General features: G+C 41.7%; 4 protein-coding genes across 4 annotated transcripts; 3 read left to right on the forward strand and 1 right to left on the reverse strand.

Annotated features, from left to right (window-relative positions):
- The first annotated feature begins 3,689 nt into the window (after positions 1–3,689).
- Positions 3,690–5,636, forward strand: LOC117234444 (cuticle protein 64-like). The gene is made up of 3 exons (XM_033495650.1): positions 3,690–3,701; positions 4,252–4,591; positions 4,827–5,636. Exons 1-3 carry the CDS (start codon positions 3,690–3,692, stop codon positions 5,117–5,119), a joined length of 645 nt encoding a protein of 214 aa, XP_033351541.1. The 3' UTR covers positions 5,120–5,636.
- A 2,331-nt stretch (positions 5,637–7,967) lies between these two features.
- On the reverse strand, positions 7,968–16,131 carry LOC117232710. Its single transcript, XM_033492279.1, has 3 exons — positions 15,956–16,131; positions 9,025–9,459; positions 7,968–8,519 (listed from the first exon to the last, which is right to left on the reverse strand). Exons 2-3 carry the CDS (start codon positions 9,086–9,088, stop codon positions 8,257–8,259), a joined length of 327 nt encoding a protein of 108 aa, XP_033348170.1. The 5' UTR covers positions 9,089–9,459; positions 15,956–16,131; the 3' UTR covers positions 7,968–8,256.
- Positions 11,910–13,128, forward strand: LOC117232702 (tetra-peptide repeat homeobox protein 1-like). Its single transcript, XM_033492267.1, has 2 exons — positions 11,910–12,305; positions 12,768–13,128. The coding sequence occupies exons 1-2, from the start codon at positions 11,999–12,001 to the stop codon at positions 12,911–12,913; spliced, it is 453 nt and encodes a 150-aa protein (XP_033348158.1). The 5' UTR covers positions 11,910–11,998; the 3' UTR covers positions 12,914–13,128.
- Positions 16,132–16,222: 91 nt separating the features above from the next.
- LOC117234453 (elastin-like) lies at positions 16,223–23,768 on the forward strand. The gene is made up of 6 exons (XM_033495663.1): positions 16,223–16,366; positions 16,470–16,725; positions 16,814–16,972; positions 22,254–22,306; positions 22,780–23,035; positions 23,381–23,768. The coding sequence occupies exons 1-6, from the start codon at positions 16,355–16,357 to the stop codon at positions 23,443–23,445; spliced, it is 801 nt and encodes a 266-aa protein (XP_033351554.1). The 5' UTR covers positions 16,223–16,354; the 3' UTR covers positions 23,446–23,768.
- Positions 23,769–24,289: the final 521 nt, after the last annotated feature.

Consider the following 24,289-nt stretch of genomic DNA (forward strand, 5'->3'; position numbering starts at 1 on the left):
CCGACTTTTATTATATAAAATCCCCAAATTCAAAACCAACAGATAAACGTCATATTTCACGCGATTTTAGCTCAAGTTGAAATGGAAAGAAGTAGAAAGTGGGTAAGAAGTGGAAAGACTGTTAAATCACAGGTTTCGTAATTCCCGCCAACAGGATAGGGACGGAGACGCTGATGCAGCACGAATCGTTAAGCGCGATCAGGCGTGGTCCTTTCACTCTCGGGGGTGTGCGATTCCTACACAAGTTCCCAGAAGAATCTGCTAACTCGAGGCTCGAGAGCTCGGGTTTTGCGGCCAAGGTCATTTCGTCATTGAGCCTCTGATGAGATTCTGACAGTCTCATTGAACGAAATCACGATTTCTATGATGCTTCTTAGGTGCCTGCGCTTTGAGTATCCGTCATTTGATTGCACTCGAGATCAAACTCGAACAGCAACTTCGTCTAATTTCATAGATTAATGGCTTAAGATGGTTTCATCCAACGACTTCATTAAACGATCCTCTGTTTTAATTGTTACTCTACGTAGATCTACGAGATGAACTTCCGATCGAACGTCTGATAAGCAAAGTGCTATTGTAATAGTTTCTATTATTAGAAACTGGTATTGTAAGAAGTAAAGCTAAGTAAGATGTGAGAATTTTGTTTCGTTGCCATTAGATAACCTTTCATGCCTGATATTTCATTATATATGGAACGACCCTAAATTGGAAACGATTCGGACACGTATCCACTTGAAGCGGAACGACGCGAGAATCGGACGCCAGTAGACTGCTCTGCTCTCATAAGAATTCCGATGCATTGCGTCTACATCGTGGCACAGACAATGACTGCAAATGTCAGTCTCACCATTAGCATTGATCACGTTCAATCTCGGCCGTTCCTCCTCGATCGCATCGCGGGGCTACAAATTTCTAGAACCGCACCACCATGCAAATCGTCCCGTGACCAATATAGAAATCGATTACATGCTTCTACATATTGTTACCATAGATATCGCTATACTCTGTTACGTGGTAATATTTTTGTGCTGACAACAAATGTAAATATTGAAATCATAGGATACTTTTTGCATCAAAAAGAATGTTTATGACAATATAAGACAAGATAACAAAATAATCTGTTTACAGATTATTTTTGCTGAATAAACGTAAAAATAGGCTTTTGGTAATTTAGAGAAGTTTCTAATTTGAATTTAGATGATTGAAAGCACAAAGATCATTCTATACGTATCGTTTAAGGCTTAGCAATAAGTTTCGTGGAAATTAGGGTAGTCACCCCAATGGGAAGAGATGCGAGACGACGTAATTGCTACAGAGAATGAGTGATGACCTCTCTATGGAAACTTTGAACGTGACATGGAATGAATGCAAAGATCAATAAGTGATATATTTCGCTACTTTGTCAATAGTATTGTATACATATTATCTATTTGAATACATGGCGGAAAAACAAAAATTCCTAATAATAAACGAATTTCCGGCATATTAAATAAAGCTAAAACAAAAATCAAGTGATATCATGTTATTTAATATATCTGCAAATTTAACGATTCTTAGGACGATAAACAGAAGAATCACGGTTCACACGATTCTCCGCAGAAAGCTCGAGAATAATGGAACGGGAATAATGTAATCGAAGATTCGAGCGTGAAACGACTGTTTGCCATGCGGTAATACACAAGTATCGTGGTTTGCATGGATTACTCGAGCGTGGACCAATTCGAGAGGAACAAAACCGTATATCGATCGGCGTGCGATAATTGGAGCAACGAAGATCGCACCTTTTTCCGCGACCACGGTGGCATAAAGGTCACGTTCGACTCGACACGCTCATGCTCCGAAGCTCCGTCTGCAGGCGGTACATACCACAGAAAACCGTATTAATCCCTGAGAACGTGACTCTTTCCCACCCATAATGCGAGGGCTCGACTTGTTGCCGCAAACCGATCGGTTACTTCATCGGCCAGGATGATGCGGCTAACCGCCTACCATTTTTCGACTACAAAACATACGATTAGAAGATACGCGCTTGAGATCGAGAATTTGATCAAAGAATAACACGAGTTATTCGAGGAATTCAAAGAGGCAATTCAATTCTGATAAATGTGACAGAATCTTTCGTAAGTTCTGTGTTATTTCTTAATTTGCAGCGTAGGACTTGTGGCATGATGGAAAATGGGAGACAAAAGAGCCGATTGACGCGACTAATCGCCCACTAATTTTCCACTGGGAAACATACGATTAGATGAGATCGATACGAGTCTAAGGTCAAGAGTTAATCGATGAATTACGCAAATTATTCGAAGAATTCGAAAAGGCGATATAAAATCGGATAAATACGGGTCTTTCGTAAGCTTTATGTTAAGCTTTAATTTATACCGTAAGTACTTGTGACAGGATGGAACATGAGAGACCAAAGGACTAATTGACGCAGTATATAAGACGATAATTACGAGGAGCGATGTTGGTACGCTTGAAACATTCAGGCCAATTACATCGTAGGTTGAAGATCACGCCTGTTCGCCAACGGTTACCTGCCATTCGTCCCCTTTATCGCTGGAGAAATCGCAAATTACGCTAATTACAGCGCTTTCGCGTCCGCCTAATCGATTCCTTTGTTCCTGAACGTGCGTCGATATCAACCACGGCCATTCGTCTTCCCAAAGGAGCAGACACACTTTCATCTTATACAAAAGTTCATCTATATAAAACAATTCCCTACCAAAAAATTACGTCGATTCATTCTAAACCATACCGTTTAATGGAGCAAGTATTTTACCAGTCGAACAAGTCGAATGACCCCGAGATTCCCGAAGACGAAAGGTTCTCACGAATCGCCGCACGAAACGCTCGATCCCATTACGACGTGCAACGAAACGATCGAACTTTGCCTCGTCGACACAAAGGAGACCCCGGGTGAATATCAAAAGTTCCGTTCGTCGAAAGACGGTCCTTTTAGTTACCAAGTTTCGCTCCGTAAAAAGGAATCGTGACGCGAACACGATAAATCTATTTCACGTTTAACGTCATGACCGACTTCTGTTGCCAATAACGATACATCTTGATTTTTGAGCGTTTCATTCTTCAAAACAATCAAATGCATATATAGATTATTATGAGTATATGCATTTTTGAGACATCTCAGCACATGCACCCACTGTAACCGTAACCTAAAGAAACGAGAAAATGGATGCTTTCTCCTTGAAATTCTATAGATTCTCGTGAATAGATTCATCTCAATCTGCAGATGATTCATTCATTAGAATGACAATTCGTTAGAATACGTATCCACTGTAACCATAGCCTAAAAAAGCGAAGAAACGGATGCTTCCTTCGTGAAACTGAATCGTTTGATGAAACAGGGAATCGATGAAAGGCGACAAAGAAAAGAATTCAACGAAGTAGCAGTTTTGTTTCAAGAAGGACAAAGGAGGAAAAAATCCGACGATATGCTTCCCCAGTGGAAGCGATAGTTTCACAATGAATGGCCGTTGAAGGTCAGTCAAAGGACTCAGCATCCCGAGGGTGGGTGTGCCGGATGCTGACCTTCTTGCACAATGGCTCAGACTGTACCATCAGCGGATATGATTTGAAGGGATCAACTAGGGGCGCGGTCGGGATCCTGAAGCAGTATATAAAGTCCGACCAAGTCGTCTGTGAGCACACTAAGCAATCGGTCGGTCGGCAAGATGAAGGCCTTCGTAAGTATTCCCCGGAACATCGGAATATCGCAACAGTGAATTTCTCGTCATGAGGCGCGCTACCGCAGAAGTCTCTTTCAGTTTGGTGAACGTGATTTTATATTTTCGGTGTTGTTTCCTTTGAATACCTTCGCGCTGCGAAATTGTTTATGTTTGGAAATTAATATTTTATTGACTGTTTCACAACTCTCTGTGGAGTTTTTGAGTGGATGGAAAAGTTCTAAATTGGACACCATTACTTTCAGTTGTGCGTGCTAGTTTTAAACACTAAATCTCGATAGAATAATTTAAGAATTTATGTAGACTAACGGTTTACTCATACCCTATATTATGTGTTTTATTTCGGTTGGCTTCTCTAGTTCGAAATTACGTTGAATTAGAAATTAATATTTTAATGATTATTTAAGAAACTTTCTGTGATGACTCGTAGCATGGACGGGAATGTACTAGACTTTAGCGTCAATTTTAAACATCAAATCTTTATAAAATAATTTACTCATTGACTAAGTATAAATTTGGCGATACTTACCATTAATTTTGAAATTTCTAGTTAATTCTGACAGCCCTCGTCACGCTCGTCGCAGCTGCTCCGCGGCTGCGCCGAGAGGCTATTTATGGTGGATACCATGGTGGACTTTATGGGGGTCACCTCGGATATCCTCATGGAGTGGCAATCGCTGGACCCGCCTTAGGACCAACCAGTGTTGCTGGACCTCACCTTGGAGCGACCATGGTGGCTGCTCCATCTATAGGACCAGCCAAACTCTCTGGATCCGTTGCTGGGCCGGTTCAAGTTTCTGGTGCTGTTGCTGGATCCGCTGTTGTTACTGCTTCTGTCGCGGGACCTGCTCACGTGGAGGGTTACAGCGGCCCCTATGACGGTGGAGTCGGTGAGTGCTCAAACTCAAACTCAAACTCAAACTCAAACTCAAACTCAGACTCAGACTCAGACTCAAACTCGAACTCGAACTCGAACTCGAACTCGAACTCGAACTCGAACTCGAACTCGAACTCGAACTCGAACTCGAACTCGAACTCGAACTCGAACTCGAACTCAAATTTGTCTGAAATACAACATGGTAAATATTTACCTATCGCATATAAAAAGATCCGACTTCGCTCTAGGTTTGGGATACACCGGTCCAGCCTATAGTTATACCGGGTATCCGGGATATGCCGGATACTCTGGATACGCAGGAGCCGGTAGTCACGGAGTGGTAATAGCAGGACCAGCATCGCATGGAGCCGTTCTCGCAGGACCAGCGTCCCATGGCGCTGTCCTTTCTGGTCCTCAATCCGGAAGCGCCGCTGTATCCGGCCCTAATGCTGGTTCCGTGGTAATCGCTGGTCCCTCTGGCAAAATTACTACCCACGGAACTGGCTTTGGTGGGATCCACACTGGGCACGGTCATTGGTAACGAATGAGAGCTGTTGGCAGAACAAAAACTTTAAAAATCTCTCGATCGTATCCACTTCTATGAATTATCAGCGGAGTTAAACTACAATACGATATCTGATCGTTATATCGTTAGATTTGTCTCACGACGATCCCCGTTAGCAATACATTTGATATTATGATTTTATAACGATAATGCAATACGAATAAGAACTTTTTATACAGTTGATATACCCTTACTTTTTTTTAAGTAGATAATAAATAGTTTGTAACATAGATATTCGTAGATCGCTCGCTATTTATCGCGTAACTTTAACTGATCTCTTACGATAATACACGATTTAGTTACACACGTTTAATCATGTTGTTAACTATGTACTCGAAATTCTCGCACGCGATGCTTTAATGGAGTTATATCGTTACAAGTCGTCAACCTTTACGTCGCTTTAAATTCGTTATGCGTCCCATTTTAACGAGCTGTAAAATAATTATGCGTCGATTCCATGCACGTTCTAGTTTTGTCTTTGCAAAAAGGAACCTCCACGTGTATTTATTCCACGTTCCAAATTTGCTGCTCTCAGTGTCAGTATCTAACCCGTCCATTTTTTATTACTCTTTTATTGACAAGAAGAATAAAATTTACGGCTTCTATACATAAACAAGCTGGCACTCGTATGAAATTCTTCGATCGTGCTACCGCGCAACGAATCGAAACGGATCACAAAAGCGTTTCACGCGATCCACTATCGATCTTTATCATTCTGGTGTGTAGTTCTGGAAGTTTTGTTAGTTCATCGTAACCATTCGTGGAATCCGACTACAAGGGGACACTATCAGAGGGTAGACAAAACCGAAGCCAAGTTGAACCGTTGACACGGATATCGACACGTTGGAATAACATATCGATAGTTGTGGTAAAGGTTAATGTCGTTAGATGTATGATTCGCGATACGGTTCGACGATCTTCGAACAAACGCGACGATTGCCTCGACTTTGCGACATCGTTTAAAAAATAATCGACCTGTGTGTAGATCGATCACAGTGAACACAGGTGTGCTGGTACCGCGGTCTAGAGCGAATAAAGCCAGACTAACGAACCACGCGCGCATAATTCACCGAAGGTCGTACACGAGTTCTGCGTTATCTCCTAAGTCGTTCTTTCAAGCGCTGACTCTATCGCGGAATCTGTACACGACAATTACCGCGTGCTTTTTTAAGGTCGACTTGATCCTCGTCACAGATCGTAGCCACGGCGATATTTTTCGCCTGTAAGCCGTTTCATTCGGTTTTTACGATTGAACAATTGCCATTTAAGTGGCTTATTTCGAGCTACCGATTCTCCATAATACGAGTTCAAACCACTTGATCATATTACACCGATAATCGGGTAAAATTTCAGCGAAATACACGATAAATCCATTGTGAATTAAAGTACCTAATAAGTTCGCGCGCACTTGATAATTTAATGTATTAAAAGCACAAGTGCTTCAATTCGCATGAATAACATCCAAATTTTTAAACGTCTACTACAAGATTGAAACAATACGGTTACATTAAAAACTGAATGTAAAGCAGAGCTGACAGGCGAGAGAATTTATCACGAGATTCATGCACAATCGTGAGAACTATCTCCACTTAATCGCGTAAACCTACATCTTCTGCTTCTACGGAAAGATTTATTTTCAGAGACAACCATTTCGCGATAGCTACGAGACTTAGCTAATACCGAGGTAAGAAATCGAAGAACGAGAGTTCCGTCTTCGTGAGAAAATCGTGGCAGCGCCGTGATGCATCGATCGATCGTTTCGCCACCGACCACAGTGCATCGAACCTGCACGAATTCTAAAAGGTTACTAGATTCCGTTTGACCGATCATTCTGCGGAGGCAACACGACAACGAAAAAATTTACGATATTCAATCAGATCGTTGTAATTAAATGAATAAAGCTTTCCATTAAGTACGTTTAAAAATCAATAGCCTACGCGATTCTTCGAGAAATATAGATCATCAATCGTAGTTTTGCGATCACTGGAAAGGAAGATTAAATGCATCGTACTCTCGTTATTTTTCTCTGCTTTTTTTTTATTTCTTCTGTTTGTGAATGGCGTGTGTGCAGTATCATTCATAATTATTCCGACAATATAATTATACCTCACTTCTATTGTGGAGCGTAAGCAGTCCTTTCTATTGTTAAATCACATGACTTTTTACTAAAACGATGAATAATTGTTTCAATTACTGGTTAGAAATAGTCGAACAATGTTTTAAACTTAAATTACTCGATATTGGAACAATTATAAAAGAAGTATCAAAAATACGTTTCTACCCTCCTATAATTTTTATTTCGTTATTACAATGAGTTTTCATAAAATATAAATCGTGAATTGATGCTTTCACTGGGAGAAATTTTTTCACGTTTTAAGCGGGATCATTTCACAGGACGTTGATTTGAATTACGCGAAGCGTAGGTTATTTATTGCGATTTTGCTGTGCTCACAATGGTAGCGCGGAATTAAAGGAAATAAATGATGCGCCCTAATTTAGACTTCGATATGGACAATGAGTTGTTATTCGTTATTCCTATACTTTATCCCGGAGTCGTAAAATGGAAAATGAGGTAAAACGAAATAAGTAAATATGGTTGAAGACATTGTACGTTTTACGATTTTAGTGGTTTATTGTATAAGTCACATACCTATTAATTACCTGCTTAGGTAATGAAGTTGAAAAGGACACAAAAAATGGAATTAATCAGTTTGATTCCTGGCAGTCTCGATTACAGCCAGTATCGACATATCAAATACCGAATATTATCGCCAAAAAATTTTAAATTGCACGCTAACAATATGAAAAATGAAACAAATGCAGATTTAGTTTTGCTCATAAGTATACGTTTATTTTTAAACAGTTTCAATAAAAAGATATATAATACAACAGTGAACCACAAGATCCTCAATTGTTTTTACATTTCATACGACGAAGATTAGCACCCCACGCTATATACACAATGTACAAGTTACAAAGACAAAGAAATCTACTAGAGGAAGCATCAACACGTAACTCCACCCTCCCCATCCGCCCGTGAGACATCCTGGCCTGTATTTCATCAACGAACGCGGCAAATTGCGGTAAATCAGTTAAGCTGTCTCGAACAGGAATTATAAGTTGGACAGATGGTTGACTACCGTGGACATTCCAGCGGATCGACCTCGCTCTGGCATAAAGCAAGAAGGTCGAATTGTTTTCGCGAAGCCCAGCGTCGTTACGGACAAGAACGACGAAAGGTGTGGCCGATAACGAGGTAGATATGGTTGTGGCTGGGTCGTTAGTGTCTCGTAAGTTGCCGGAGATCGAGGAAGGCCGATCGATGGATCCTTCGACGCGCTGCTGCTTTTACGCCCTCGATGGTGTACTGAATGTCCTAAGAATACAAAAATCGTGCAAAGGCAATAGAGAACCAGAAGATTCGTTACGTTCAAAAGATGATTTTCGTATGGATGACACGTCCACATCGAAGGGATATGGATCGAACGTGATCGTAGATCCGTGGATATTTAAACATCGACCCGAGACACGATCTCGTGGAGGGTCGTTCGCCAGTTGGAAAAATAACTCGTTATTTTTCAACAGGACGAGCGGGATATATATATGTGTGGTATGTAACGGCGTGTTCCGGGGTCAGAAAATCGGTCTAGAAACGGGAAAATAAATCTTACGCGTACGTTCTGTGTTCTCCTTGGCTTGATCGTTATTCACATCGCGATTCGCTTCGCCCGTGTACCACCCGCGGAAATTGAGAAACGTGTTTGTTTCGTTCGCGTCGTAGTCTAATTTCTCCATCCCAAAAAAGGAAAATACGAACATATCCTCGATATCTCCGGCAACTTGACTCGAAACAAAACAACATAAATATGGAAGTTTCTTACCTGAAAGTTGATGGCCACCGTGTGGCGCCATCCATGGCGTCGTGGTTTCATGGTGCACGCTCATAACGGCCACTGTAGAAACCAATACCAATTTTGTAGACTGAGAAATCCGAAGATGATGATGTTGATGAAATTTTAATCGAAGAATCCATCGATGCCGCCTGTGGTGTTTCTCGACCCTTCTATCCCCTAGTTGGGTCGATGATCGTGAAATGTCCTCTCGTAGATGACGGAGGCCACCGAGATTCCGAGCAGCGACTTTCCATCAGCCATCACGGAGGAACATTGCCGTACATGTTGATGCTAAGTGAGCTTTTATAGGCGACACACGCGAACACGTGGGTCGGTGAACTTATCGGGGGTAAAGGCGGGGCTGGTAGCAGCGGTCTGTTAGACCGTGACGGGGTGAAAAAGCTCGGCCGATCGGACAAAAACCTGTAAATAGGGTGATGCAATATTGAATCGAATTGGAGACACCACGCCTAGAAATGAAAGAAAAATGATCTATGCGTTGGATTTGCGTAAGGAATGCATCGAAATAACGACCTACATACCATCTCTTTGTGCAAGATTCCTTTGTGCGAATCTATTTATTAAAATGTAGCCTTCCGTTCGTATTTTCGAGATTTGATGTTGCGAATTTTTGTATTACCCTTTCATATCAATTTCTAATTTTTTTCATTTTCTAAATCTTCTATAATTAAGAAATCAGACAAAATAAGGAAATAATATCGTGGACATTGATAAACGTTATCGAAGCAACGAACAACGAGACCATGCGGATCGTGTTTCTAAACTGATAATCCTCCTCTATTCCCATTTCGTGCTTTGTAATGGTAAACCAGTTACACGCAACAGACGATGCGCATTACAATTACGCTGGACAAAAACACCTACACATTGTAATCTTACCATGACATATACGTCAGTGTTCCATTATCTTTCACCAGCTCTATTCGCGACTCTAAAAATGGCACACAACTTCGTGTTAAAATCGCTCTGGACGATAAATCAAATACTCTGTCATTCTTGATCCGACGTTCCTTTATGCACCTGTCGCGACAAGAAATCTATTCCTGTTCTCGATTTTCTTCGTGAACGATTGGCCATCGCGTGATCTTCGATATCTGATCCTAACTGCGACCTTCTGTTTCAATCTTAACTGGGTCGTTTAAATCAAACGCTCATAACCATTCAACCCTTTTGATTTCTTCAGGTAACAGTGCATTCTAGTAATTAGAAGTATAATTTATAATATGAAGGAGCAAATATAATTTAATTAAATATAGATCTTTACAGTGTACGATATAACTGGAAATTATATCCACAGGGATTATCCAATATTACAAATATGTTGTTGGAGAAGTAGAAATATTATGGACGGCCACGAGTCGATGCTGAAATAAATCAACGAGTAAAAATAATGGGAACGTATTGAATAAATATTGAAACTACGGATGCATTCTATATTATTCCAAAAAGATATACGAATTGATAAAGGTGGTTTCCTCTTATGAATTTTCAAATATCTACGATATTTAGTATATACGATACTTTATTCTCAACCAGCAATATATAAAAGTAATAAAAAATGATCAAGCGAGAGATTAGGAAGCCACTTTCCAAATGAAAGTCGTTTCAAACTCCAAGAGGAGAGAAATTTCCGGAATATTTTTTCGACCGAGAAAGGAAAAAGCGAGTTGCTTTTTAAGCCCTGCGTGATCGTTCTAAGAAAAAGTAGACTTCGCGATCTTCTCTTGTTCTCTGAAACGAGGCGTACCATTAAAGCCGCCCCTCGAAGGACTTCACCGTGGCGGGGCACAATTATTCGAACAATCGCGTCGCCGGTCACCTTTGCCACCTTCGAAAGCGCGCGCTACGCCCAACAATGATATTCGAAACGATCCGTGGCGCGAGGCTCGGTGATGCATTGCGAGGCTGGTGCCACCGTAACACACGCGTATCCGACTACAATGAGACAGTCATTCCAGGCGACAATCGCAACTTGGGGACGACGCGTGGGCTACGCAACCCAGTGCCTCGCCTAAACGGATGTACAATGCACAATGCGGACGCATAGTGACACGGCTGTCGACGCGTGCTCGTTCAGATCTGTCTCTTTGTTTAGAAAATCGACAAGAAGAAGATGAAACGACTCTTCTTCGATCGTGAAGGTCGTGATGACAGGTTTCTTCGACCATGAAATTGCAGGATCTTTCACAGGAAAGGATGATCTCGTCAATGGAACATGCTACCTATACTACGACTTTAATACGGACGAATAGGTCCGATACGAAAGACATCGATCTTTAATTTGAATCGAGTTTACAGTTAGCGTTGATCGATCGATAGAGTCTGCACGTGGTATTAAAGGAATTAAATTGGTAATCTTAAATCTTGTTCGATTCTAAGTACGTAGACACTTTAGTTAGGCTTTTTTGCAATGTAATTTAATTTCTCCAGAAATTCAATGCAACATTTTTAACCATGAAAAGCCCCGGACCGTGACTACCTAGACCCACGTTGAAGCCATTAAACACTCAAACTTTGTGGTATCGGCGTGCCGATCTTTCTGGTCGATAGAGTACCGTGTTCTATACGCAAGGCCAGAAACAATCGTAAAAACCGTCGCTGAAACGGATGCAACGGGCATGTTGAATTGGAGCGGGCGACCTCCAGGGGCTCGGGTGGGCTGCGAGGCGTTAAGCATTAGCCGTGTGTCGCTGCTACTCGATGACTGTCTTAATGCTGATAAGCCGAGGAAACGGCCACGCGCCCAGCCCGCAGAGAATGTTTGGCGTGTCCTGTGCCCCGCCCTTGGGGTTGGCGGGAGCAACTAGGTGCCCAGAGTGTACACAATGCCCCTATAAAAGCACCATCGAGTCAGTCAGATGCCAGCACATCCACTCCAGCCATCGAGGCAAACTATTCCAGTAGCTTAGCAACGAGCAAGCCCTTCGACAAACCTTTCAACATGTGCACCCTCGTAGCGGTCTTCCTCGTCGCTGTTCTTTCGGTAGCGGCTGCGGCTCCTTCGGCGATTTTGGCACCTGGAGCAGCTCTGGCTGGTCCTCTGCTAGGCCCTGCTGCCCTCAGTGGACCGATCGTGGGACCTGCTGCCCTTGCAGGACCAGCTACCGGACCTGCTCGCCTCTCAGGAGCTGTGGATGGTGGCGCCGTAGTGACTGGAGCAGTTGCTGGTCCCTCTCTAGTTTCCGGTAGCATTGCTGGTGCAGCCGCACCCTGGCCAGCTGTAGCCGCTCCTTGGGGTGCACCATGGGGTGAGTAGAGTAGATTCGTAAATTCCACGAACTGACACTCGCCGGTATATTTATCCATAATATAGGCCTTGTAGATAGATTACGTTGATAAGAGGATGTCTTAGAATGGTACCCGAAGATAAGCGTACAACGACGTTTGAATCGATGTGCTTTTTTTCGTAATGTTGATTGGATATTGTCGTTGCAAACCAGTCGCGTTCCATATATCCTTGTCAGGAAACTAGGGTACTTAATCTTTGAACGTGCAACGATCCATATATTATGAATACGATACACACAATGGACGATAAATTCAACCATGCGTAGTAGACCGATCTTTACTCATCCAGCAACGTTTATTTGTTTCGAATTGTCACGTTTTATCGCGTCTCTATCGCGATGTCTTTCTTATTCTAACACTGTCGTCTCTTTCTGGAATATGTGTATGTATGTTCGTACTAATTTTATATTATCCTTTTTCAGGAACCGTCTTGGCTGGACCTGCAGCACATCCTGCAGCCCTTGCCGGTCCCATCACCGCTCCAGCACTTATTGCAGGACCATCCGGTAGCATAGCAGCTGGACCAGCTGGAGTTGGAAGCATCCTTCGTGCTGATGGCCACTGGTAATTCTTAGCTCACGCTGGACACCCATACACATAATGACATCTTCGACTGATCTCCTCCGATGCCTGCCATTTTGAAACCGACCGCGCCACGATCTCCGTCATTTACCGCTAGTACCTCCATCATTGTATCTTTTATATATATTTCGTGTACATAACAATGTATCGTTTATATGTTTATTTTATATAATAATAAACGCATACCACTTTGGAGAGGAAGTGCACTTCTCGTTTCTGTCATTATGTCCCTTTATTGCCTTGGCTGTAACGTTTGCAAACATACCTTGTTTCGATTACACACAGCGTAATGTTAATTGAATTATTCAACGAGAATAATCAGAATAATTATTTAACTGGGGGATTTAAATGAGAAGTAAATGGGGAATAGATGTCCCGTGTTCGGCAACAGGCAACCATTGTTTCGTAAATTTCAATTGTTCCAGGTAAATAAGTTCGTTTAACATGTCCTCCAGTCCGGCCGAAACAAAAGACCAAATGTTGTAATGAGGACAATGGCGTTCCTCGAAGTTTCAAGTGCGGAAATGTTACAATGTAATTGCGACTGGTGCACGAGACTAACGCGAAACTTTTAGTAATGTCTTTGTTCAGCAAACAATTAGCAAGCGTAATGTGTAAGCTGACGGAGAAAGAAAAATATTTAGAGAAACAATTCTGTACGCCACAACAGTGACGTACAATATACTAAAAGCACGAGACAATCAACTGCCACGAATCTACCACAGCAGGAATTTCATCGAAGTCTTTGTCGAATATCTCTAATTCCTTAAGAATTTCACACTCGAAGAGCCAAAGCAAAGGCACCTATTGAGTAGTGATTGTGACATGCAATCCACGATTTATAATGACACAGGTCGGCGGAGCATTGTTCTAGTCCCGGAATATTATCGTCGACATTGTGACGTGGCCAGGCTCCATTTCGCGGTCTATTATATCGTTGACAGTGTGTCGTGGGATGATACCTGTCCACCTTTGCCGGTAATTATAGGAAATTGCTTGAACGCCACTCCAATCAGCCGAGTATTCTCCCCATTTGAACCGTACTCTAATGATATCCGAACATAGCTTTGGTAACGAACCTCTCTCTCTCTCTCTCTCTCTACATCTATAGGGCAAGTGCAATATGGAACACCTGATTTTAAAAACTTTTCAAAACGAGAAACATGTTTCTTCTCAATAAAACCAACTTCAAAACACGATAAAATTAATAGATATTTGTTCGTTAATAGTTAACTATGCAAAAGTTTAAGTGTGTTGAACTCATGGTAAAAAATGAAAAAAAAAGATCAAGTACGGCGAGTTGATAAAATGGCTGTTAATATTTGTAAAGAAATGTAATAAATTGTAAAAATAATTATTTAAATAAAGAAGACAAGTAATAAAATATATCCCATTTTTTAAGCTTATTTTACATTATGCTCTATTATATTGTATTATATTGTATTACATTATGTTAATTTTCTTTGTCTTTCACACGTGAAACGCCTGAAGCATATCCCGGAGTGTAATCCCAATGAAAACAGCGAATACATCGAATCCATATTTCACCATTATTGTCTCTTTGGGAATTGCAACCACAAAATAAATATAATTCTGTATCATATTCGTCTATAGCAGCAGTATTGGCATGTTCTATATGACGTACACTCAACGTGTTTAACATTGGGTACATAAGTATATATTAGGACAGAAAAATAATAATCACATTAAAAATGAAATAAATTTAACGGTAAATTTCTTTCGGACACTCAAAGCCAAATACGCTTAATGAGAAATCATGGAAAGATGATATATTTTTATTTTCTTCAACTAAAAAATATTACTATTTAACTCGCTTCTTGAGAACATTTATACGTTTTCAAATACAACGATCGACGAATTACCAAGCGAATTTCAAATGTGAATACGCTTGTCTTTTGCTTCCAACGAAATATTTTACACCGTTGCCGATTGATTTTGTATTATAATTACTTGCCGAGATATTGCAGTGTTCCATATTGAGTACAATTACCATCCTACTTCATGGTTCTGCTTTAATCTCTGTTTTCATTCGCGCCAGCCTCTGGGAAATGCCACGACGAAGATGCTTTACGGCGTCTTTTTTACGAAACTCTGCCGGCTTCTAGTTCCTGTGGGAAGCTGAAGGAAATTATTAGCGCCACGCGCATTACCATTTCAAAGGCACGTCCACGAGCGAACAGCAACAAGTACCGGGCCAGTCGTTACGTCCCACGGTTTATGCATGAACAAAACGACAGTCGTTTAACACAGACGTGGATTCCATACGGCGGACATGAAATTCAAGTAGTCGAATAGCGAAGAGCACCTCGATGACTTTCAACGCTTGCGTAAGCAACCGTGAGGTCTGTGATTTCGTGTGATCCATCAAGATGCTGGGATTACTTGAGGTTTTCGAGCTTTGGAGTTTAAGCGTTGAAACAGGATGTTGGTAAATATTTTGGAGGATGTGAATTGTAGCCACAATTGTATAGGGAGAGCTTGAAGTGTTTGCGAGCACTGTTCTTCTTTTAAGGAACACTTACAGTGGCTGCTAAATGAATATTGGAAAGATCTAACTCAGAATCGAGAAGAGATACAATGCCAAAGTTGATTTAAAGAAAGTGCAGAATTGTTCGAGCAATGTAAAAGTCTAGAGAAGGACACGCTTCAACAAGAACAGTGTTTAAAGAAATTTACTTCTGTCAAAATAAAGTAGACGTCCAAAACAATAACAAAAAGCACGCAGTGGTTTCAAACGTTTAACCACTAATTTATTTAAGATTCGATAGATGCGATCTTCGTTTAGCATTTAGATAAAAATTTGTCTCCCACCCATGTCCCATCCCACGATGTCGTCAACCACCAAAAAGACACGAAAAGACATTATCAAAATTCTCGAACAGCACTGGACTCTACGTCACGATGAATTCGCGAGACGAACGGGCACACCCCAGAAGCGAATTACCGTGACAAAGCGGCGTTTCCGACTACGAAATCAGAACGATGCGCAACAAGTTCGAGTACTTACGTCAAGTAGTCTAAGTGGGATGAATTCCGACAAAACCAGAACAGCATAAAGATAACGAGGTAACGCCGATTCTCGTGAATTCCTCAAACTTATGGCGCTCGAGTTCCGTTCCCGATATTACGGGATGGGTGCAATTAATCCGCGTCGCACGATGGGACTGCCTGGAAGTGTCTCTTCGACGCGGAGTTTAATAGCTTACACAGACACGCGACGAAGACATTCTTCCATACAGAAATAGGTCGGGCCGGCAATGGTAATGGTGTGACATTTCCTAATGGAAAAATGTCGGGAAAGCTATAGATTCAGGGTCAGAACCGAGTATAAAAGCAGCTATCGCGGGATTAATTGGCAGTCTTACAATTAAGGTGATAGACAACGCTGAAGAATAAAGCAGCAACCATGAAATATTTGGTAAGCTTCTCGATTCTATTTTATTTGCATCAATAGTAACTTCACGGTATCGACATGTGTTGATTACTTTATTAAAATAATTCTTTAATCATATTTCTATTAGGCTGTTCTGGTATCAATCGTGTCGGTTTGCTCAGCTGCACCGAGTCTTGTCAGCCCACTCGTGGGTGCTGTAAGCGTAGCTGGTGCCCATGTAGGATCAGCGGTCGTTGCTGGTCCCGCAGCTGGAGCAGTTAAAGTAGCTGGACCAGTTGCTGGACCTGCAGTAGTCACTGGAGCCGTAGCCGGTCCGAGTGCCGTTGTTGGTTCGGTTGCTGGACCTACTGTCGTTTCTGAACCGGGACTGGGCGTTGTCGTTAGTAAGTGACCACCTTCTTAAATCAAGTTTATTTCCTTTATATCGCGGGAGATTTCGATAGTAATTGTAATAAATAAATTAATTTTCAGGTAATGCGCTCGTTGCCCCTGCACTCGCTGCACCTGCAGTGGTAGCGGCAGCTCCAGCAGCCGCGGTTGTCGCTGGACCAGCAGCATCCACTGTCGTCGCTGGCCCCGTTACCAAAACTGCGGTAATCGGAGCTTCATCCTCCGCGGTTATCGCCGGAGGTCACGCCTGGTAGTCAAATAAAACCGAGCCTCATAGATATACAACGTACCTCGTACCTTACTCAAAACTATTCAGACCACTTATAAATCATTCCTAACTGCGGCAAGATCACTGCCTACGTGTTCGGCTACGTATACGCTTATACAAATGTATCTGTTTAATTATATAAAATAAACTATATTACATCTCGAATTCTAGAGGAGTATCTAATTTCCTACATCCGAGGCAAACTATTTTCCTTTGTGGTTGCAAAATAGTTTGCTAATCAAAATCAAATTTCCGCACAAAGGCTTGCCTCTTATAAAATTTCAGGTATTCGAAATACCTTTTTCCACGTGGTTAATCGCTTTAAATACCCTGAAAAGCCGCAGCAAATCCGGGAATTTGAATCGACGCGTCGGACGATCGATACGTCAGCTGCGCAATGGCAATCCAGCCCTGGCTCCTACACAAAAAGGCACGTACGAATAATTTTGTAACTGCGCGCGCGATTCAGAACGCGCTTAGAGACAACTCTCGGCTAGATCTCCACCTGGCATCCCCATCATGAATATTTCAACGTACACCTCTGCCGTGCCACCGTTGGGATCACAGTAACGGGGAGGGAAAGGCAAAGCTTGCACCTGTGCACCATAGTCGGCTAATGTCGATGCGAAAAATCATCGAAGAATGTCAAAACGAAAGCCGAGACCGGGATAACAATGCGTACCGCTCGATCCATGGAATTATGTAGTCATAATCGATTCACTGTCAAGTACGGCAATCGACAAGTCAGCCGACTGATCGGCCGCCCGCTATTTTTCCTCTCGTCGCGCTAATCGAGACACGGTAGCGTGGCTGTTGTCGCGGTTACGAGACTGGAACGGATTTTCTCTTCAAGGACCTGTAACGGTCGTCCGCGAGTATGCGATGGATTTATGGAGCTCGTGATGTCAAATATGATAAACAATGTCGCAACGTGAGATATACACCGACTGACATTATCGTTCTGAAAAAAAGGAGATACGCATTCGAGTTTCTTGCAGGTGGTGGGTGGAAACTAATGGAATAAAGAAGAAGAGAGAAGCAGAAGGTTTAATTAATAAATTGTTTTTTCTGTTGTAATTAGTACAGATTACGAGATCGTCCAACTTCAACGTATAAAAGTAATTAGTAAATATATACGTGTTCTCTTTTAGTTTATTCTCAATTAGTTTCGCCACCAGAGTAATTTTAACCGGATTTTAAAGTAGAATGCTGCAAGGTTGTTTGAGTAATTACAAGGAGGATAAGAGCTTGAAGTTAGCTTTTAAATGTTTTGTTTGTAAATTATTTAATTCGCCATTTATTAATCCATTGTTATTATTCATCGAAATTAGTGTAAGAAAATTTTCTTTCCTCGGAGTTAAATGTAGTAATACGTATGTAGTATTTAAGTAGTCTAGAGTAAGGACAAGAAAGGATGTTCTGTTTGAAGTGAAGTTTAGTTTTATTTTAACAAGCAATACCCAATGCAAAAGCTGACAACAATATCTTCGTACGTCTTATTTTCACACTCGGCTCACAACTTCTGTCTTCCCAGGTCAAAAAATGCTGACCCTCAACCCTCGCACCCTTCTCCCACTCCTTTACTCATTTAGCTTTGACGTCACCAAGGTATACACTCTTACTTACACTCCCTCTCTCTCTCTTTCTCTCTTCACCAGCACTCTTACGATTCTTAGTTTATAGCTTAAATTTACAACTTATACTATCCCGAGACAACTCGAACTTAAATATATGTTAGATCAGGCGTATATCCCCCTTTTTTTATATTACACGTATTAAATGTGGTAACACATAAAAAGTGGTAACACGTCATTAAATGGAAATAAATCACCCGAAGTTCAAGTTTGATACAACCAAGATCAATTTGAATATTTTTGTCATTTTGATGGTCGATAGATTACAAGTGTCCTTTCAACTCTGTCAATCTTCGCTGCTAGAAATGAATTACGAACACGACTCAGACGCATTAGAAACAGTGGACAGAGATCATAACAGGTTTCACGAGACTGTCGAATTAATTAGATACCTTTGTCCTTCAAATGCAACGACTTAACGGTATATTCTAGACCTAGCAACGCGACACAATGAGATGCATAGAACTATCCGGCGGCTTAGCGCAATATCGGCCACGATGTCGTGTACTCGTGCGAGCCTACCAACATGAACAACGCGCTATTCGCGTTTAATTCTCCGTTCGCATGTTAGTACACACGTTTCATCGATCCAAGGCCTGTTTGTCCGGGTTCATTTACTGTCACAGCTATCGTCTATGTTAATAACGTTAATTGTGCGAACCACCTAATTATGGTTTGTCACTGTTATCGTTGTTATGTCGAGCGAAATAAAAAATATGACGCGGGCCCGATCGTTAAGCGATTGCATTTGAAACGAACTAATTAGTTCGGGAAGACACGATATTGGCTGTGTAAGTTGATAGAACGCGATTAACAGGCGACGATAATGAAATCGAAATTGGTTGATTCGAAGTGTTCATTCGAATAAATCAGGGACGGTTGTAAATGTTTCGTGAAATCGTTTGATGTCGATTGCGAATTCTTTGTTTCTTTGTCACGAGTACGATACGATATAACGACAAATATACGATACTGTATAGTCTAGAAATTAGATTTATGGTTTATTTTTACTGGAAATGGAGAACAGAAATATCAGATCTGTAGTCAGCTTGAGGTATTTTAAATAGCGGGGAACAATTTAAAAAATTCACTGTTCTATCAAAAGGTCAAGAAGAATTCAGACGACCGAACTGTTTCGACTGAAACGGAGTCCCCTCATCGATAAATCCGGTCCCGACGATGCATTTGCGACTATTTTCACTCGACCTACTCCCAATCTCAGAAATATTAATCGGAATCCCACGTTTCCACTAATAATCGCGTATCTTCCACGAAAGGAGTGACACGAGCGATATTGGCGCACAGAGAGACGATCGATGGAAGGGAACGAGATGTAGCGTCACGCAAACAGGGCCAGAAACTTCCCGATAATCGATAGCCTTTGACACAAAGACCGGGAAAACCATTGAAAAGATGACGTCTGCGAATCAAACGGAATATTCTTGAAAAGGAATGCGGCCTCGCCAACTCTCGTCACAAAGACTTTGACTTTTCGATATATTCTCGCCTAGCCTCAGATTGCGATTTTCGACGCACCCCCTGGGAATCCTCTGTTACCCTGGAACCACGCGAAATTCGTCGCTAGCCGTGAATTCTATTTTTTTTTAGTCGATCTCTAACCGAAAGGTCACGTAAACGGGCCAATCGCAAATAGAACGAGAAGTGGACGTCGATGGCCGAATTTCACTTCCGTCCGCTGGCAACTGCCATGTAATAGAATAATAAAATGACATAGTGGGCCAATAGCGTGTCGTGCCATTCTTGGAAAATGCGACATCGTTCAGTGGCGAATTGTTCGGCGGCTTTGCGACTCATTAACACTGGTATAGAAGTTGAAATTGTTATTGGTTTAGAATCGATTGAATGTCGAGTTACGGAGAACATTCGCACGATAATATTGGCAGACGTGGTTAATACGATAACAAATATTAATGCACGAAGTTAGCATTGCCGTAACAACTCCTGCTTCTTCGATTATTCGAGAACTCAAAACGTGACCAACGTCGACTCGCCATCTCTTCCTCCTAACTTTCCACCTAAACAGCGGAAGCAACTTATACTGGGACGCGTTCTCTTCCTCCAAGTTTCCCCAATTATTCTATCAACGGAGAGAACTCTTCCCAAGTTTGGTGGAAGTGCAACGTTTCGTGGAAACGTGGCTCGCCATAAATTCAAACGGGGACGACGTAAAGGCTCGCAAGTCACCGCGATTTCCAACTTGACAAATCTGACACGCGCAATTACACCGTTCCAGACCGGTGCCAGCCAACGCGGATTCAAAGGACGGATCACCCATGGTCATCACGAAAAAACTGCTCGGCACGGTACGGACGAAATAAAAGGGCGCACGCGAAACGGCCAACCACCCTCTCCGTTGTTTTATTCGCACGCCATCGACGCTCGTTTATTCTTTACCATGCGGATTCTTTGCGAACAATCGACTCGTTGTGCCCACGTTTCCCAGAATTTGTAGCTGGAAATTGATTTATCCCATTTCGTTTTCCCTTTTTCCTTAACATGTATTGAGTCTCGTATATTGTACTGCTACCTGTCGTTGTAATGAAAAAAAAGAAATGTGATTTGATATCCTCGTGATGTACAGTACTGTGCAAAAGTCTTGCACGAAGTACTTATTCTTATTGATGTTTAACAAATGTCTATTTTTAATAATAAAAATAAAAGTAACTTGAAAAGGTTATGCATCAGGAAAGCCAGAATTAAAAAACATAAATGATAAATGTAAATAACGTCGTGTACAAATACTTGATTCCCTACAAATATGATTAATTGCCATTATAAGCTCATCATCATACTATGTGATATCTAATACTTTTGCAGAATATTGTACGGTGTATTACACTTGATCTTTTTTGAAGAATCTTCCAAATCAATGTGTGCATCTGCAGTAAACAAGTAACGTAAAAACAACACAATAGACGTAAAAATAACTAGATCGCGCGTCTTGAAAACACAATGGGCTCGTTATTCCCCCATAGCTTTTTCAACCTCGTTAGACAACCGTTCAGCTTGTTGAAATTTCAACTCGCAACACATCGCGAATATAAACACGTCCCTTAATACCCGGAGCGTGTAAGGGATCCATTAAAATCGCTGGTTGTTCCCACGAAAAACATCGTTGTTCTGATTATCCCCTGGTAAACCACGGATAATTCGGACAGGACAGAATTTCCCTGGCTTGGTCCCGGATTTTAACAATTACACCTGCGCGCGGCAGTTATTAACGTTTATCAAAGTGGCTGAAATACATGGCGAGAATTTCGTGGCGAAAATGAGCTTGGAACGAGGTGATCAGCGAATTTGCCACACCGTACGTTGCTGACCAACGCGAAAATTCTATTCCCCTCGCGACAAACCGTTATTGTGGTAACAGGCCGTGCGCACACGTTTCGAGGCTGAAACACGTCTCCGCGTGATAACAGCACTCGTCCGTGTGACGTTGGACCCGGAACTCCGCTATGTCGCCTACTCTAATCCCGGCTGTCTGTGACCGCGCCCTGTCTCGTTTGTTATTCCCACTTTCATGCGGGGTTGAAGGTTGCATCGACGATATCCAGGATCATCGATCGCGTATATAAGGCGGCGTGTCAAGAGGGTTGAGCATCAGTCACCAGTCAGCTGAAGACAGATACAGCAATCAACATGAAATACTTGGTGAGATATATTCTTCCTCGAGACTTCTCACTTGTATCGAAAGTTCAACTACATTGATTTGATTATCTGTTCTTATCACGCTTTTTCTGTATAATCTTGCGATCAGGCAGTAGCTACCTGTCTCGAAGTATCACAGAAACATCAAATCATATCACTTTTTGTATCACTCTTTTTCTATACAATCTCTTGATCGAACAATAGTTACCTGTCTTAGACTATTATAATAGCATTAGATAATTGCATGAGATTTTTTTACCACAATTTACATTTACCTTGATATCTTGATATCTGTTCAGATTGATCTTGATCTTTACGTAAGTCTTGTCTAGATAATTTAAAGCCCTGAACAAGTTGGGCGAAACACTGAAATCTAAACGATTTAAACAAGTTGAATGAAACTCTGAGACTTTGCCTAAATAATCTATACCAAACTAGAGCTACATACACTTAAATCTATATCAACCACATCTCAGGTCGTCCTTGTTGCCGCCCTGGCCGTCGCCTCAGCTAGCCCCGAGCGCGAACGTCGTTCCCTAGCCTGGGGACACAATGGTGCAGTGGTGTTGGGTGGTGTGTTACCTGGAGTGGCAGTAGCTGGACCAGTGGCTCCTTCGGCTGCGGTTATCGGACCTGTCGCTGCACCAGCAGCCGTGGTTGGGCCTGCTGCAGGTGCTGCCGCAGTAGTTGGGCCTGCTGCTGGCTCTGCCGCCGTCGTGGGACCGGCTGCCGGTAACTTATACGTTCTATCGCTTTGAACTGCTTCGACTAAACGTAGATCTTGTACGCGAAGTTTGGTAATTATAACAGATTGACCAGCGAAGTATGGTAATACTGGTTATTGAAACTTCGAAATCATTTCGGTTAATAATTCTGACGAACTCTGGAGATTAACGAAATTCAATTTGGTAGTGAACATTTTAAATACAACAGCGGAATACAATATACAGTACATTACTGTTTCGTTATATTATATCAAACTTCATTGTAAAGGATTATATTAAAGTATGAATTTATTAGAGTAGCGAGAGAAATTACATGAAAATAGAAATGTAAAACAAATTGTTTCTTTTGAAGGTTCCGCGGTGGTCGCTGGTCCCGCAGGAACCGTGGTGGCGCCAGGAGCCGGTCTACTGTGGTAGAACGTCAACCGTAACCCTGGATTCTCCAAGACAACTCGAACGATCTCTCTCGTGAACCTGAAAGCGGCCACTCGTCGATCTCCATCCGCGGGACTTCGATCCAAGCTCAGCGTTGTTCGATAACAGAACACATCTCCTGATATCGAGAACGATGGAACAACGACAACTTTTTTTTATTTATAAATTAAATCTGTTCGATAAGAGTTAAACGAACAACGCGTTCGAGTTTCTACGAGGTTCTTTCGCGAATTTTTCTTCTTGTAACTAGCCATATTCTTGTTACGCTTTTGTACATTAATAAATGAAGCTCCATTGTACAGTCACTTGGTTTTGCAATACTTTCAATTTCAAGTATAATCCCAATAGCCGAACCGAGACAACGACTCGTTTAAGTGAAGTTTAATACTATTTAACTAGCCATAAAAGTTATCCACCACTCGTCGTCCTCCGAGGACCAGTTGTTCCAGTTTCTAATTAGATTGTTAAACGTATTACTGCTGTTCCTCGCCTGTGGCCGCTGCCAATGAAAAGACACGTGAAATAACGAATCCGGTGCAACTTGGAGGGCCTACCAATGGCCAAGAAGCTGCAACTTAGAAACTGCAATTTAAAGTACAACTACTTTCCTTGATTATGACTTGGCTTGTAAACTGCGTAAAAGCGACTGTAAATTGTAGACGAGGGAATTCTTCCAAGTAAATTTAATAAACGAGTACTTTAACGAGTACTATTATATTACTTAAGCTTGTGCTGTGTTCTTTGAATCATTTTCAAGCAAATCGAATCTTTCTATAATCATAAATAATATATAATAATGTAATAATAGGATATTTTCTATAATCTC

Source organism: Bombus vosnesenskii, unplaced genomic scaffold (assembly GCF_011952255.1).
Source record: "Bombus vosnesenskii isolate JDL3184/JDL3185 unplaced genomic scaffold, Bvos_JDL3184-5_v1.1 scf7180000013263, whole genome shotgun sequence".
Lineage (NCBI taxonomy): Eukaryota > Metazoa > Arthropoda > Insecta > Hymenoptera > Apidae > Bombus > Bombus vosnesenskii.